General features: G+C 41.8%; 1 protein-coding gene across 1 annotated transcript in view; it reads left to right on the top strand.

Annotated features, from left to right (window-relative positions):
* Positions 1-16,022, top strand: part of LOC130161284 (collectin-12-like) — a 34,818-nt gene that overhangs the window by 14,603 nt on the left and 4,193 nt on the right. Inside the window, exons 3-4 of the mRNA XM_056364483.1 lie at positions 11,152-11,274; positions 15,870-15,956. Of these exons, the coding sequence (XP_056220458.1) occupies positions 11,152-11,274; positions 15,870-15,956 (210 nt within the window). The remainder of the gene's footprint in view (positions 1-11,151; positions 11,275-15,869; positions 15,957-16,022) is intronic.

Here is a 16,022-nt window from a genome sequence, read left to right as displayed (position 1 = left end):
GCCTCTTATTACAAGCAACCCTGAAATCACAGAGCGGCTCTCTCCGCGATGACCATAATGTTATACTGACGTTACCCACAAGCGACCCCTGTGGTAGCGAGCAGAAACCAGTCAAACCGTCGGGCTCGGGTAGAGAACGTCAGTCCACAGCGGATCTGTCAGGGAGGAAACATGTTCCTTCATCGGGTGATGTGCGTCGGTGAAGAAACAGTCCTTCGTCCATATTGGCAGCGTTAGCGGTGGATGCGGCCAAACGCGGGGATGAGTTTAGCTGCTGTGGGCACAGTCTTTAAAAGAAACTGTCCCATGGAGATTTTCCCCCAACCAGCTTCCTGTTAAATATCCCAATAATGTGCACGAATCTTTCACTTCTTCAGGGTTTTATCTGGCGGCGCCTCAGCAGGGCAGGAACTGCAGTTCAGTACATTTACATTTCAGACATTGTTTGAGCAGGACATGAAGTGCGACAGTGAAACATCACAGCAACTGCAAAATGATTCAGAGCTGCTCTTTTCTTTTGCTGGATCTTTTTCTTTTCTGATATTTGAAACAGAACAAAACTGTATAGTTTTGTCAAAAACAGACTGAAGCTAAGAATCAAACACAAAACATCACACTTTCCTGTTGGTCTGGGGATTTGTAATGCGTGCATGCATAAATGTATGAGTGCACTGATCTAACTGGATCCTCATGGTTCCTGTGAGGATCAGTCACTGCAGGCGTACGGAGATGTTTTATGTATTTTTTTCTTTTTAATGCTGACTGCTGTGCATCAGTGTCTGGCTCTACCTGCTTGGACGCTGCACATCGAGTTTAGATGGTAATTCACCTTACCCCCTGGCTAACTCCGGCATAAGAACAGTGCTGCCATGGTAACAACCGACAACACCTGTGCTGACCAGTGGCAAAAACTCATAATTTGTGGTTTGCTAACATTGTTATGGAGAGAGCAAGAAGGGAGAGAGGTTTTTTCAAAGTGGACAAACATTTTCTGCTGTGGTAAACGGAGCTGAGCAGTTGGATGCAGTTCTCCAATCTTAATTTACCCAGAATTCCTTGTGTCACAGTCTGGTTTAAGATAGTCCAGAACTGAACTGCTTTGTCCAACAGATGAATTGAGTCCGACTGTTTGTTTTGTTATATCTAAGCCACAGTCAAAATCTGTCTTTGTAAAACCGGCACCAGGTCAAATTAGAGGTGACAAAGTGGTCACATAATTTGGATTTTGTTGCTATAACAACAGGATAGTGGAGAGATGGGTGCTGTGGGAGGACCAATCACAGCATGGTTGATGAGCGTGATGGGTTGAGACAACTGTCAATCAAGAAAAACCCCCATTTCACTACAGTCTGAAGCCAGCATCCAGTGGCCATTATGAGAATTGCATCAATAGGCAGTTCTGCATTGGCTTCCTCATACAGCTGTGGTGGCTGCAGCTTGATTTTAAGTCGCCCTGATTCTTTTTCCATTCAGCGTTTGTCACCAAAATAACATTGTGTGTGTCCTGAAGGTCTAACAAACACAACAAAAAGAGAGAATTACTTGTAAAAAGAGACGGACAGAAGTAGATTTTTATGTGTGCATGCTCTTATTTCCCATAAGAATTTCCCAAATCACCAAAAAAAAAAAAAAGGGGGCTGCCGGAGTCGGAGAAGGGCATGCCTCAAATACCGTTTTGTGGTTTATTATCCCAGCTGCTCATCAGAGGGAAAATGTCACGTTATTTATTTTATTTCTGCCTCTCTTCAACTGGTTACATTTAGCTGTTTGTTTTTCCTTGAAGTTCTTGCCAGCACTCAGTCGGCAATGAGGGTCTTTGTAGTGGTTTTTTACATTTTGACTGGCACCTGAAGCAACCAGCTGGAGCTCTGACCAGGGAGAGAGTGGACATCGATCAGATGGGGTTTTGGAGACAGAGACTCAGGTCCAGGTCTTTGCTGCTTGAGAGTTCCTGCAAGTTTTTCTTTGGTTGCATTTTTGTTTAAAAGATCATAAGCTTCTGATTCCAAAGCTGTATGGACTTACTGTGAAGCTCTGCTCTATGTGATCATCTTTTACGGTTGAATGGCAGCTGAGAGTCGATGAACAGCCTTTGAATCTTGTTTTTCTTTGGATAAAGTGTTTCTTTTGTTTTTCTTGTCCCGCTTTCCTGCATTCTCACTTTGAGCCCGCTTCTTTTTGCTGATGGCGTGGTTGAGTGTAGGCTAGGCTATCAAATTCTGGATGCTAATGTGATGATCATTAACCAGTGGGCCACACACACACACACACACACCAAAAGAAACACGCACTTACTAGAGAGCTGCAACGTTTGGGGTGCCTAAGCCCTGATGTTTTGCTTTGTAACTAAAACCCAAGTCACTCCATGGGCCCCAAATCCCTGAGCTGAGCGAGTCCATTCCCGCTCTCCACTCTATTGTTGATGCAGTTTTCTGGAAAGACGGCCTGTTTGTGTAACTGCAGCGAGCGCTGAGTCTGAGCAGAGTCGAGTGGGGCCTCTGGGCTCGTAGGAGGGGGGGGGGGCTGCGGAGCAGGAGATGCCATGGATGCTGCCGCAGCCTGCGAGCCTGTCTGACCGCAGCTCATCTGAAAAGCATTTTAGAAATGTTTATTTCTCCACCTCTACTATCAGTTGCTGAGACGTCGGTGTGGTAGGATGAGGGGTGGGCAGCTCTCCGTGTCCCACCAGTGTTATTTGCAAGCCTGAGGACTGTTGTTGTAGATTCTTTGTTCATTTTCTTGAACACACTGCAATTTATTCACTCGGGTTTTGGCTCTTTGACAAGAAAAAATACTTTCCCATTCCAGGAAGGAACATTTATAGTTTTATGACTTCCTGATTAATCATGGACTTCATTTTGCAAACTGCACTAATCAGTATTTTCATGTTATCAATGGATCAAATGACACAGAGCGTTGCTTATCGTTTTGGTTTTACAGCTCCCAACTCAACTCTCTTCAACCTGGTTTCCAGCACCAAACGGCGACCGGCTGCTTAACATAGTAATATTTAACAGCAAAGAGTCAGATATCACTCTTAAGAACTGGTGGAGAACAAAAACAGAGCTAAAACAGAGAATATCGGACTTGAAACATAACTTTAAATGAATGCTGATGTTACTGAGGATGGGCAAATAGGCAAGTATTTACTAGACAACTTTATAAGATGATGAAGTCAGATGTTCAGTATTTCTCCCAATTCGACAAAAACAATGATTGCAGCTTTAAACACGTCCTGTATCCATCTTATTCACTGACATCAAGCTCTACATGTGCTTTTGTCAGCATCATTTTTTGCTTCTTCCTAAGAGTTTCTGCATCTGTCCACTCTGTAACTAACAAATAACCCAAATTGCCTTTTTCATTTTTTTAAATACGTGTCTAATATAACGCCATAAAAAGTCTTTAGATCAAACTAGATCTGACAGATGAATTAGATCTTTATGTGTTCTGCCTCTCTCCCCCACAGAGAGGTGGCAGACAGTCGGAGCCTCTGGAGAGCCGCTGGATGCTGTAATCTTGGTTGCCTCACAATTTGACAATGGCTTTTGTTGGATGTGATAGCTACAGAGCAGAGTCAGAGATATCCTGTCAGATAGGCACCAGTGCTTTTTCTCTCCCAGTCCTTACATCACAGCCTTGGCTCGCTGTAGGTGATTGTGACGGGCGTTAACAGTTTTTATAGTTCATCCATCACTGCTTTCTCTCCACCTCTTAGATCTTTTAATTCATTTTGTTTCCCCCATTGTCTCTTGTGTTTTTCGAACATTTTGTTCTTCCCTTCTGTGAATGAGGCTTGGCCTTGTCACTCCTGTCCTCACTCCTCCTCTCACTCCACTTTCATTCACATTATAACCATGAGCATCATGCCCGCCTGTCTCCAGTGATGAGGCGCATGGTTTCCATCACGTGTAATAAAAGAGATGGAGCCTAAATCAGGCCACACATGGAGCCGGGATGGTGTCGGTTTTCCTGCAGGGCCCCAGAGCCATCCCATGAACCCAGAACCCTTTGGCCCCAATTCTGCACTTCCTCTGATTACATCATTGGCAGGTACAGCCTCGATGTGAGTGCAGTGGGCATGTTGTAAGACAGGATACGTTGTCCAAGCTGTTTAACAGCCAGTTATTAGGTGAAATAACCATCCAGCCAGGACTGCTGCTACACGAGAGCTCTGTGCATTAGTTGTGGAAGCACAGCACCTCTCTCCGCATGTCTCTTTAGCGGAAAGTGGACCCAAAAGTGCCGTTACAAGAGCTGTTGGTGATTTAACTTTCATAATGGGACTAGTTTCTGTTTGGCGGCTCAAAGACGCTTCAAACTCACATTTTCTTTGCAGGAGAAGCTCCTTCATCTCTGTTTCTGCTACAAGTTTCAAAGTTTAAAGTTCACACTTGAAGCACTCTAGGAAATATTTCTAGTGGTGAATCCACCAACTGAACTAGATGTCTCGGAGGCAGGCTGAGGAGAAAAGTGAGTACGCCAAAGAACTACTCCTGGATTACATCAAACATCACCCATTGCTAATATTTAACAGGAGTAATTTTTCTTTAAAATTAAAGCTGCAGCTAGAAGTTACTGAAAGTCACTGATTTATGTGCACAAACACCGAAAGTCATGGACCAGTGCGCTCGCTCACACACGCTACTGCAGCACATGAAACAGTGCAGGCCACCTCACCGTGCCATTGAGAAAGCCGAGCTGCGTATGAGTCATTCACTGGGCCATCATCTCCCTCCTGACTGTAAAACATCTTGGCTTAGATTACAGTGTATCAGAGATCTTGTAAAAACCTCTTATTTCTGTTTGAGTAATGAAGGACAGATGGCATGGTAGATGGCTGCTTTTGGAAACAACCAGCTATAGTTTTGGCACTCGGTGAAAAAAAAAAAACGTATTTCACAATCAGCGGAGGTAAGGTTTGGTCGATGTGGTACACGGCAGCTGCTTCCTGTCCCCGTGATGTAATGAGAGTCAGAGGTGCATTTACTCAGGTACTGGACTTCGGTATATTTTTTAAAGCCACTTTGCGCAGAATTTTTAAGTGATTTTAGCTTATTCATCCTGATGTTCCCATACTGGAGCTGTATGATCAGGGGAACAGCATGTCTCGCTGTTTGCCTCAGTGCTTTTTTACACACTGCCACAGGGGGCACAAAAGTCAAAAATTTTCCCATTTTACTTAAAGCGGCTTTACATTATTATATTTATATGTATTATATTTCTCTCAGGGGATCAAAACAGAGTTTAAACAGAGCAAATATTAGGACTTACATTCATCAGGTGGCCAGAAACTCAACTTGAAATGAATGGTAATGTTGCATAATGTCTGCTGCATGTGTCAAAAGGCTGTTCCTGCTAATATAACACTAACATATCAACACTTTATAATGTGATAATTTGTTAATGTTGTGTTTACAGCTTATTGTGCTGCCCCCAAACCAAAACGCAAAATGAATGCAGTTTTACACTCCCTTTCATCTGATACCTGTCGTTACTAGTTGGTTTTTAGATTTAGGTTTTACTCTGGGGTTAACATCTATCTCCAAAACGTCAGCTATGAAAAACTGCCAGCGGCATACAGAGAGTTTACTTCAATCTGTACCACACTCACTTTAAATTCTGTCCTCCATTTTTCCTTCTTTTCGTCAACTTTCCTCATCCCTTCGTTACTCCCTATCGTTCTTCTCTCTCCATCTTCACAATGACTGCAGTATATTTAATGTTTCCGTTAAAGGTACACCTTTGAGTGCAAAGCTTTAAGTTGTACCAGAGGATATTCCCTTTCTGATGTTGCTGTTTTGACTTTTCTGAGGTCCAGCGTTTGAGGACTTCATCCACTGCAGCAGTTCGCCTTGAACTTTGTCTTTGGTGCCAGGTATAATTCACTGATTGCCCTCTTGGAGTAGAAATACACTCTGGTTACTGGAAAGCGGTTGAGTGTGTGTTAGGCAAGGCATGTTTCCAAATCACAGCTTGTGTGACCTCAGCTCACAGCTCTGTGTTCTCATCCGTTACTATAGCGTCCCTTCTGCTATTTACTGTAAATAAACATTATCTTTTAATGAGCAAGGCCCATGTATCTGCTGTGCTTAACTGTGACCTCCTGGACGTTGTTTTGGCATTTCAGGGGCAGATTAATGGCCATGTCGAGATGAAAAAGATGATGTTTGGGTAATCCTTTGTTTCATGTAACGAGGCTGATGAAATACACAGGCTTGGAGACACTTTATTATCACCAAGATGGACACTGTCCGGACACAATTTCAACATCGATTTTGCCGGAACAATGAGCGCCTTTGTCGAGCCAAAATACACAATGACAAAGGGGATCCATTCACATTTGAAAACCCACTGGTGTGTTGTTCTTGTTTTGGAAAGGCCCTTTGTGTTCGGAGCATCGTTTTTGTTTTGCCATGAGCAGTAAAAGTGTTGTTGTCAGCCTGTGGTCTGAGCATCCTGGACGATGGTTGTTTTTGTGGTTGTGGTCAGTAAGATCCAGCTGCGCCTGACTGTGCCGGCGAAGGGGAAAGATGACGAATCAGTGTCCGATTTAATAACGAGTGGCCAAACTAAAGGAAACTGAGTCTCTCTGATGTTAAACTGTGAACAAGGAGGTCGGTGTTCACGTATGTTTTTCCACAGTCTGCTTAAAGTTCTCATCTTCCTTATTTTAATATTTATTGAGAAATTTGTCCCCACAGAAGCTTTTTTTTTTCACTGTATCATGAACTTATTACTCCAAGTGTAGCCAAACCTCATGTGCTATAAACCTCAAGATATTTTATCCATGTGTTAGGATTTGTGCATCTGGGCTCTATTAGTGTGACAGATATCTGAGAATGTGTGAAAGACGCTCGTCCTGACTGTCTCATATCCATCTGGCCGTTTGTCATGTCAACAGCCGGTTGCTGTAGAATGCGGAGCCATGTCACATCCCAGGTGTCTCTGTGTTACTTCATGATGATGTTTGGTTTTCCAATTGTATTTCATGTGGGATCAAAATCTATTATGCTCTTTGTTAAGGCATACTGTGTTGGACAGAAATAACTTTCTGTTCCTACTAACAAAAGCAGCATGAGTAAGTGTGGCTTTGATCATTTGCAGGTTAAAAGACAACTAGACATCTAAGTTAAAACTGGGCTGAATTTAGTTGAAAATTGATTTGTCTTTACAGTAGTTACACAATGATAACATTTCCAGTGACTTTTAAGAACATTTGAACTCTGTTGGTTCTGACTAACAATAACAAGTATTGAAAGCTGACATTTGATTTGATTTTTGATTTTTTTTAATGTATTATTTATTTATTATTTATTTTTTGTCTGTATCTTATGTTTTAAACTTTGATATCAGCCTCAGCCTCAAAAATCCAGTGTTAGTAAGGCTATCATTTTTAAAAAATTGGAAATACCCAGCCCCTAAGCATAATCTAGCTGCTGATATTAACTCACCAGCACAAGACAGTCAAAATATAATTGAAAATTATAATTTCAACTAAGTTGAAAAAGAATTCTTGAAGGGAGGAAAATAAGCCCTAATATCTTCACTTATGCAGACGATGTATCGGTATATTTTTAGAAAAGCACAAAGAACAACATAAAAAAGGAAGCAATGATGATTTGCATGCATTTAAAGAAAGCAACAACAACATAATCTTAGAGTTTGACTCTGCAGTTCATTCCAGGATTTGTCTCTTTATCTTATTTGTACTGCACATCCAGGAAGTGACCTACTGAGAAATTAACAGCAAGCAGGTCGCGACCCCTGATAGAGCCTTGGACAGCCCACTGGTGTGTCGACAGTCGGGGGTTGAAAGGATTACAGCTGCTCCATCTGATGTCTTCTCTCTGCGCTCATAGAGGAGCTGTGAAACTGGAATCTCTCCTTCTTGTTGTTGTGTTGTCAACCATGTGTTTTTTGTTATGCCAGGTGTCCTTCCTATTTGACAGCCAACCCAAAATTCTCCACATATCCCCCGAGAATCTGAAGATCATCACTCAAGTGTGCAGTGAAATGGAAAAGCCTTTTGCCTGTGTAATCGTTTATACCCTTACAAAGTGTTTTGGTATCGTTTCAGTGCAGCAGATTTGTAAACACTGTCAGTGTGTTTGGATTGGAACAGCAAATTTGGGCAGCAGCGCTATGATTACTGTGAACTGATGAACTGATATGCTTGCTTTACTATGGAAGCATGCACGAGCTGACACTTCAAACATGTCAGCAGTTATGAATGATTCAATGCAATCATTTGTTGTGGCTGTATTCCCAGAGTGCACTTCTCTGCTTACGGTTAAACCAGTGGCGAGGGAAGACGTTTGGTAACTCCTGATGTCTCAAACACAGCTGTGGTAACCACTTTGTGCTTAGTAAATGGCTCCACACCCAGAACTGGAACTGTGCTTTTAAAGACAAATGTCTTTCAGGCATGAATACTTGTTAATACATTTTCAGGAGTCCATAGAGGCTCTTTACGTGATTTGGACATGAGCATCAGCCATGTTTTCGGGCTCTAACAGCTGATGTCACTCTCAAGTGTGTGGTACAACAATTCAAGCAGAAAAAAACTATAGCAACACTGCAACATTTCCACGATTTCCACTCCCTCCTTGACTCATATCTTGCCTTTTTACTTTCTCTGTCTCCACTTCTATTCAAACTTTTCCTCCCACTTAACGACCTGTTTTCCTTTTAAATATGTGAACATTTTGGCAAGAAATCAACAAAAGTCACGAAAAGCTGATTTGGTTTATATAAAGATGTCATGCCTTCAAACAGTTTGATGAAATTTATGGACTTCTACATTGCCATTCTTAGGAACACATGTTCAACATAAGATTTATTTACAGATTTTTGTGCAGCTTTAGGCAGAAAAAGTAGGAATGGTATTTGGCCTGAAAGGCGGTGGCGTCATCTGCGTTGGCAAAGAGTTGGAACTGTGGAAGCATTACATTAAAAAGATTTTAGCTTAAAGCTGCTATAATCAATATTTTTGTATTAGGTATTGATCCAATTACGATATATAATCTGAAAGGCGTCGTTTAGCCTCTTTAACAGTAACACATTTTTTTGTTTATACGACCCACAACTCTCATGTTTTGGTTCATTGTCATGTCTCTCATGAGTGTTTTAAAGGAGCTAGTTGTAAGTTTTTGCTATCGCTTCATAGCCAATGTTAGCATTAACAGCTGTTTACTTACCAGTCTAGAAGAAACTTAGCGAGTTCTGCATCAAAATCTCCAGCTGATGTTAGCATGCTAACAAGCTAGCCCCCGCCCGGTCGGACTGTCTTGTCACGTTATGATACTGAGTCAGTGTATAGCGTACAGGGTGCCCTGAAGAAGTAGCACTGCTCAGAGCATGTATTATAAACCTCTTGACTTGTAAACAGAACAACGACTGAAGCTCTCATCAAGACTGGTAAGTAAACAGCTGTTAATGCTAGCAGCTAACGCTGGCTATGTAGCAATAGCAAAACTTACAAATAACTCCTTTAAGCAAAAAAGCTCTTATAAAATCAGTTGTATGCTACATGCTGAGCACTAAGTAACAAACAGACAAAGTTAGCAACTAGCTGGTGAAAATGGTAAACCATTTAGTTACTAAAGAGTCATATATTTTCTCTAGGAGTTGGTGGAGGGCAAAAAAAGTATGGTATTTGGTATGTCTGTGCTGCAATTTCTTGCTACTTATTGGACAACATACAGTGGGACTCCAAAATGCTGAGGATGGGAAAGTGGTCTAAGACTTTTTGCCTCAACCATATATACCAATTTATCTGTAATAAGCTAATATCCTTCACAATGTCGGCCAGGCCAGTTGGTCAGTCTGGCTCCTCTAAAGATGTCATGCTTGAAACTGTGTGAGTCTCTGAGTTTAATGACTTCTACACCGTCATTTTTGGGAAGGCAGATGAAATAAAGTAGGTCTGTTATTTGGCCTGCGAGGCAGTGGTGTCATGTGAGTTGGCAAAGAATCAAAACCATGGAAGCAGTTCACCTAAAATGTTTTTTTAATTATTTTTTTCTGCAGAAGTTGCCTGTGCTTTTTACGGTAAATCTCATGTTCTCTCAGGTCGGCCCGGTGCTGAGGAGACCTCGCTTCCAGCTGGAGTCAGTGTTTTACTGTGGTCTAACACTTAGTGATGATTAACAGTCCCTTCACACCCATAAGAACGAGTCAAGTTGTTAACTTTGGCTTGTAAACTCCCAGTGAGACCCTGACCAACCAATCAGCACTGCATTTTTAATTTGTTTAAGAATGACCTCATCATTTAAAATGCACTTGAACTGAATGTGTGGTGAAATCTTTGGCACTAAATGGTTCCTGCACTTTACAGGTTGATGTATGTTGATAACTGACTGGTTTTCTGGTGGGGTTCCTGTTCATCTGGATATGTGATAGTCATGTGTTGAACTCTTTGTGTCCATGTTAGATGAGAGCTGTTCCTTTTATGTTAAAGGATATGAAAGTGAGTTTGATTCCAGGTGCATGAAAACCAAAACCCCCAAACCTTTCCACACACAGACACACACACACAGACACACTCTTCCTGCACTGACAATGAAACGCAGCTGTGTTACTGTCAGCACTCTGGATCTTGCCACTCATCTGTCATGAAAGATATCTTCAGAAAGATATATTCCACAAGTGTCCCCTAAAGCCGAGGCCTTTCATTTCAACTCCACAGTCCTGGCACTGCAAGAATAAAATTGAAAAAGTGTAGATTTATAAAGATGAAACTTTTTAGGTGGCACAAAAGTACATTACATACAATTCACTTCCAGTTTTTCTTGTACAACACTCACTGGGAAGGAATAGTTGTGCACACGAGAGAGACGGCAACTGAAAAAGAGGCGGTTTGTTGAGTGAAGACTGAGTTCAGGAAAATAAGCATGTCACTGAGTGTAAACAAGTCAGTGGGGGGGATTGTTTTTGTGTCCCTTGCCCCTTCACCACCTGGGCCCTGAGGGAACTGCTGGACCCTTTAATGTAGACTCCAATGCTGTTTGTCCAGATGTGGGAGTCCTGGATGTGGAGAGTCCCTAGCCGACACCAAAATTCTACCCGCATGTCCTTTTTAAATTCTTCTGCTTCAGAAAACTGCATAATGTATTGAATCATGTGGTATTCTTCATTGTTTCTACACAGGGATCCAGGAGGGCACCCAGTGCACCAAGTGCAAGAATGAATGGGCGCTGAAGACCTCCATAGCTCTGCTCTATGTGCTGTGTACTCTCCTCACCATCGCTGTTGCTGTACTTGGATATAAAGGTAAGATGAAGTATCTCTCTCACTAAACTTCACTCTATTCCTCTGTCACTCTGATACGACTGGTGAAATTGGAGGACGACAAATATTTCTAAACATCACTTAAATGATACAATTTGTTTTTTGAAAATGTTGAAATGATTCAGAGTTCTGAGAGAGTGGGCGTCCCAGCACTTATCAGATATTTGGTTTCTCTTCATGCTGCCAAGAAATAAAAAGCTTTTGCTGTTTGATAAGTTTATGAGTACAGTGAGACCTCCTGTGTTTGTGTGAGAGAAGCAGATCTTTGTCCCTTTGCGTGCCCATGAAGCATGATATCAATGTTCTTTGGCGATGTTTCTTTGTCATTATTTAAGACCATAGATCAGTAATGGAAAATATGAGGAGAGAGCTGCCACACCTACTAGAAAAAAAAAATCTGATTTCCTCTCAGGATTCACTGGTAGATACAGATAAAGGGTCAGTTCACCCCAAAACAAACATTTTCTCACTAAGGAATAATTTTACATTTTGGAAACTACACTTAGAGGTTCGATACCACTCTCATTTCTGTCTGATAAATATGAAGCTACAGCCAGCAGCCAATTAGCTTAGCTTAGCTTAGCTTAGCGTAAAGACTCTGCCTACCAGCGTCTCTGCTGTAGAGCGGACTAATTGACACTTTGGACAGAGCCAGGCTAGTTCTGTGTCCAGTCTTTATAGGTTCATATTTACATGAGAGTGGTAACAGTCTTCTCATATTAATTTGCAAAAGTGCAAATAAGCATATGTTAAGTGTCTTTTAACATAAGTGGCGATCTAGCCGTGCAAACACAGTAGTTTTGGTTTTATTTGTTCAGGTCTTGAGACGCTTGTTTCGGAGAATTCTTCTGTTACAATGGAGATGATTGGAATTTTTGTTTGCAGTGTGCAGCATTGGGAAAATTACTTTTAAACTGTTCATTTCCCATGACTCGTGGCCTCACTGTCAGCAGTTTTTATGAGGACAGTTTCTTCTGTTGAAAGTAGGTCCAATGAAAACTGTTTACAGTAATGAAATTCAATTCACCTCCTTAATATTGGGGATGGAGGCAGAAATTATCTCAAACTATCTACACGTGCCAGTGGAGGTAAGTGAGAAAATATGTTTCATTGTGACATGGTTCAACAGAGCCTTTCAGTTTCAGCCTCATCCATCTATGTGTCCCCTCTCCCTGCGCTTTACTCCCTCTGCTTCCACCACACAAGCTTGTCCCAGTTTATTTTACCAACACCCCCAAAGCTCACACCAACCGGGGAAGTTCTTCAGGCTTTGTGGAGCTGAACTTCCTGGTTGGCTTTCTCGCATTTTTTCCAGGTCGTCTCTTGGAGAACTGAACTCTGAATGTTCCTGCCATAATTGTGCTAAACATTCCCATATGTGACTGCTTTTTGTCCCCCTTCTCTTCTCAGTTTGTGAAAATGACATGAAGTTAACATGTTCAGGGGTTATCTGTGTGTCTTGAGTACATTAACAATGATGTCCCCTCACTCTCTGAGGTCAGTTAGTCCTTCTTGTTCCATGCTGCATGTTTTCATGCAGGCCTAATTGATCCCAGATGAGCAGTGAGTGAACTCCATGCAACTCCAGCAGAACCCACTGAAATTGGGTTTTTACTGGCACTGAAGCGCTGCTCTGTCAAGGGAACCACAGCTCAGCCTAAACACACTCCCAGCTCCAGATGGTTATGTAGTGAGACCCAGAGTGCTCTATGCACTTAACATGTGTGCTTCTCTCTGTCCTCCATCACTGACCCAGAGAAACATCCTCTATGTGGCTCTTTTGTTTTGATGCAATTTAACCTGAGACGTTTGGCAGGGGTTCAGTGACCTCTGTCTTCTCCCTGCAGCCTGTTGTCTTGATTGACAAGACCATAGACAATATGAGGTCATTCTCTGGGCTCTTGAGGATTTAAATCCCATTAATTTCCTCAAAAACTGTAAGAAAAGTAACTGGAACCGGACATGACCTGCACATTTTACCTCTCCTTCTGAGTGTTTTTTTAATTTTGAAAGACTAATTCATTTTAAATAGCGTCAGTTTAAACAGAGTCATTGAAGCAAAGCGTCCTGCAGAGTTCAGCAGTGTGGCAAAGAGGAAAGTGAATGACCCTGGTTAAGTGTCTTCTGTAGATATTTTAAGTCGGAGGCAGCTAAAGGGTGAGCGGGCCGCGTCTGAGGAGGAGCTTTGCATTTAAAAAGCTTTGATTTTAAATTTTTCAATTCAATTCATTCTCAGTTGAATTAAGTTTGATACCATAAACAACAAGTCATGGACTTTCTTATACAAATGAAAAGGAGAATTCATGCACAATAAAATGAAACACCTCCCTGGGATTTACTAGCATATCTGTATTCTAAGATAAATAATTGTGTACTACAGTATTTACATTTAGAAGCTGAAAATTTGGTGATTTTAACAAAGTTAAATGACAGTTATTTGTAAGCATTTCGGATATTTAGCATCAGTAAAATACCTGAAAATGTGCAGAGGAGTTTGGGGATGTTTTCTAGCCCTGACTAGTGGCTGCAGGTTACATGTCAGGCTGCAGGTACAACCACCAGCAATAAGATGCTGGAGCTATAGCCACTATGTAGCCTGAGAGGAGGCAGAAAATTGTCATCCTCATCTTTAACAGTAGTATTTGTACAGTAGTTAGCTGTACATTGAGTTTTGAGATGCTTGCCTTGTTGCTCCATGAATTTTAAAACAATCAAAGCACAGAGTTTACAGTTCACTCACTTCATAACTATTTTTTACTATTTCTGACTTTATGCGTGTAAGGAAGTTGGATTTTACGAGACATCCCGGACAGAGTCAACACTAAGTTTCAGGAACCACCCACACAAGAGCTGGAACGAGTTCATACTGGGTACAAAACAGTTCATTTTTACAACATCTGAACCCATAATGTTTCTGCCAAGGTAACGCTTCCCTCTGCAGCCCTGTCGCAATGTCAGCTTCTTTGTATATGTGTGTTATGGTTAATTTTGCTATAGGGTGATGCAATCCTGCCTGTGTTAGTTTCAGTATCCAGGACAGTGTGTGTAAGTGTCAGTGAAATAAAACAATTTGCCATCGGTGTAGCCTGTGGACTTAAAGTCAAAGTGTTTTTTTTGTGCTCCGCAGTGTGGGACTGCACATCCTGTGTCTGGAAATACGCCCCATTTAGTTTTCTGTGTGGAATATTTCCTGTCAAACTGAGCATTTTCTCTCATAACTAAAAATAATGTGGTAATATGGGGATATTTTCATAGGTACATATGGTTTTAAATCAGTTTATTTGTTCCATGAGACGCCCTTAGGTGGGTTTTTAGGACGTTGAAGAGGGTGAAGAAAGGAAACAAAAAACTGTTTTGACCATATTGGTTAAACATTCATTTTTCAATTTGAAGTTTCCCAAACATTTCACTGTCAATTATTCAGGAGGTAATTTTTCCATAATAGCAAAAGATTTCTTGTATTAGCAGTCTGGAGGCTAAAGAATGAGTCTTCTGCTGGTGAAGTCTTGGATTTAAAGGAACAGTTTCACATTTTGGGAAATATGCTCATTTGCTTTTTTTTGCCAAGAAGCAGATGAATAGATTGATATATTGATATATACTGATTGCTGTAGTCAGGGAACAAGGGGATACAGCTAGCCTGGATATGTCTGAAGGTACCAGCACCCCTAAAGCTCAGTAATTAACAAGTTATCATATTTAGATTGTTTAATTGGTTCAAAAACCAGGGTGTAAAAACAACATGTTACAGTTTTTTTTACACAGGGTTATGTCTGGACTATTCCTTGGCTCGGAGCAGTGACTTCCTCTATGCTAAGCTAAGCTAACCGGCTGCTGGGTATAGCATCAAATTTTGCGTACAATGATGAGTGTGGTATCGATCTTCTCATCTAATGATGTGATCTGTGGAAGCCCTCTGATTGAACTGCTGACTTAGTGCACAGCTGGGATGCAGCTTCCCAGCAGAGGATACCATGCAGTTCCCAGTTCAAGGATGTGTCCCCCTGGCGAGGCTGGTGGTAGAAGTGGGCTGATTCCCTGGAATCCCAGACACATTCCAGAGGAAATGAACGCTGGTGTCGCCTGTGGGGGCGTGAAGAGCCTCCCTGCCACAGCGTCTGTCTCCTCTGGGTTGTCTTTTGATCCGCCTGTTTACTGAAGACACCCCCTAGGTCACTTCCTGTCCCCTAGGGCCCTCAGCAGTGTCTCCCCATGCACCTCCAACCTCAGTCTCTCTCACTGACCGCCCCACTCCATCTTTGCTGAATCAAAGTTTCTTCCTCCCTCCCCCTGTCTCTTTCTCATTGCCTACCTTTTCTGTCTCTCACCCTAAATTTAGCTGCTCCATCTCTTTACATCCATCTCACTAGAACTGGCCTAACCAAGGAGATTATGTTAATCAATTCCACCATTATTACATGCCTACAAGATATGTAGACGCATCTCATTGGTTTCCTCTCTGATCCCTTATATATATGATGTCTGTGGTTGCAGGCAACTCTGGTCTGTTATTAAAGGACAGAGTCTGCAATGAAACTGACACTGACCTTTGTCCTCCCTGTCCTGTTTTTTTACAGTGGTGCAAAGAGTTGACAGTGTCTCTGAAGGTATCGCAAACTATGGAGGAAAGATAATAGCTGTTGAGACTGATTTAAAAAAGCTAGGTAAGTTTCATGCACAGTAGTTGGGTTCAAATTGAAGTAAAAGCTACAGTAAGCGGATAAAACATT

This window comes from Seriola aureovittata, chromosome 20 (genome assembly GCF_021018895.1).
Source record: "Seriola aureovittata isolate HTS-2021-v1 ecotype China chromosome 20, ASM2101889v1, whole genome shotgun sequence".
Lineage (NCBI taxonomy): Eukaryota > Metazoa > Chordata > Actinopteri > Carangiformes > Carangidae > Seriola > Seriola aureovittata.
Note: the sequence above shows the minus strand (reverse complement) of the source record. Positions and strands in the feature narration are given on the sequence as shown.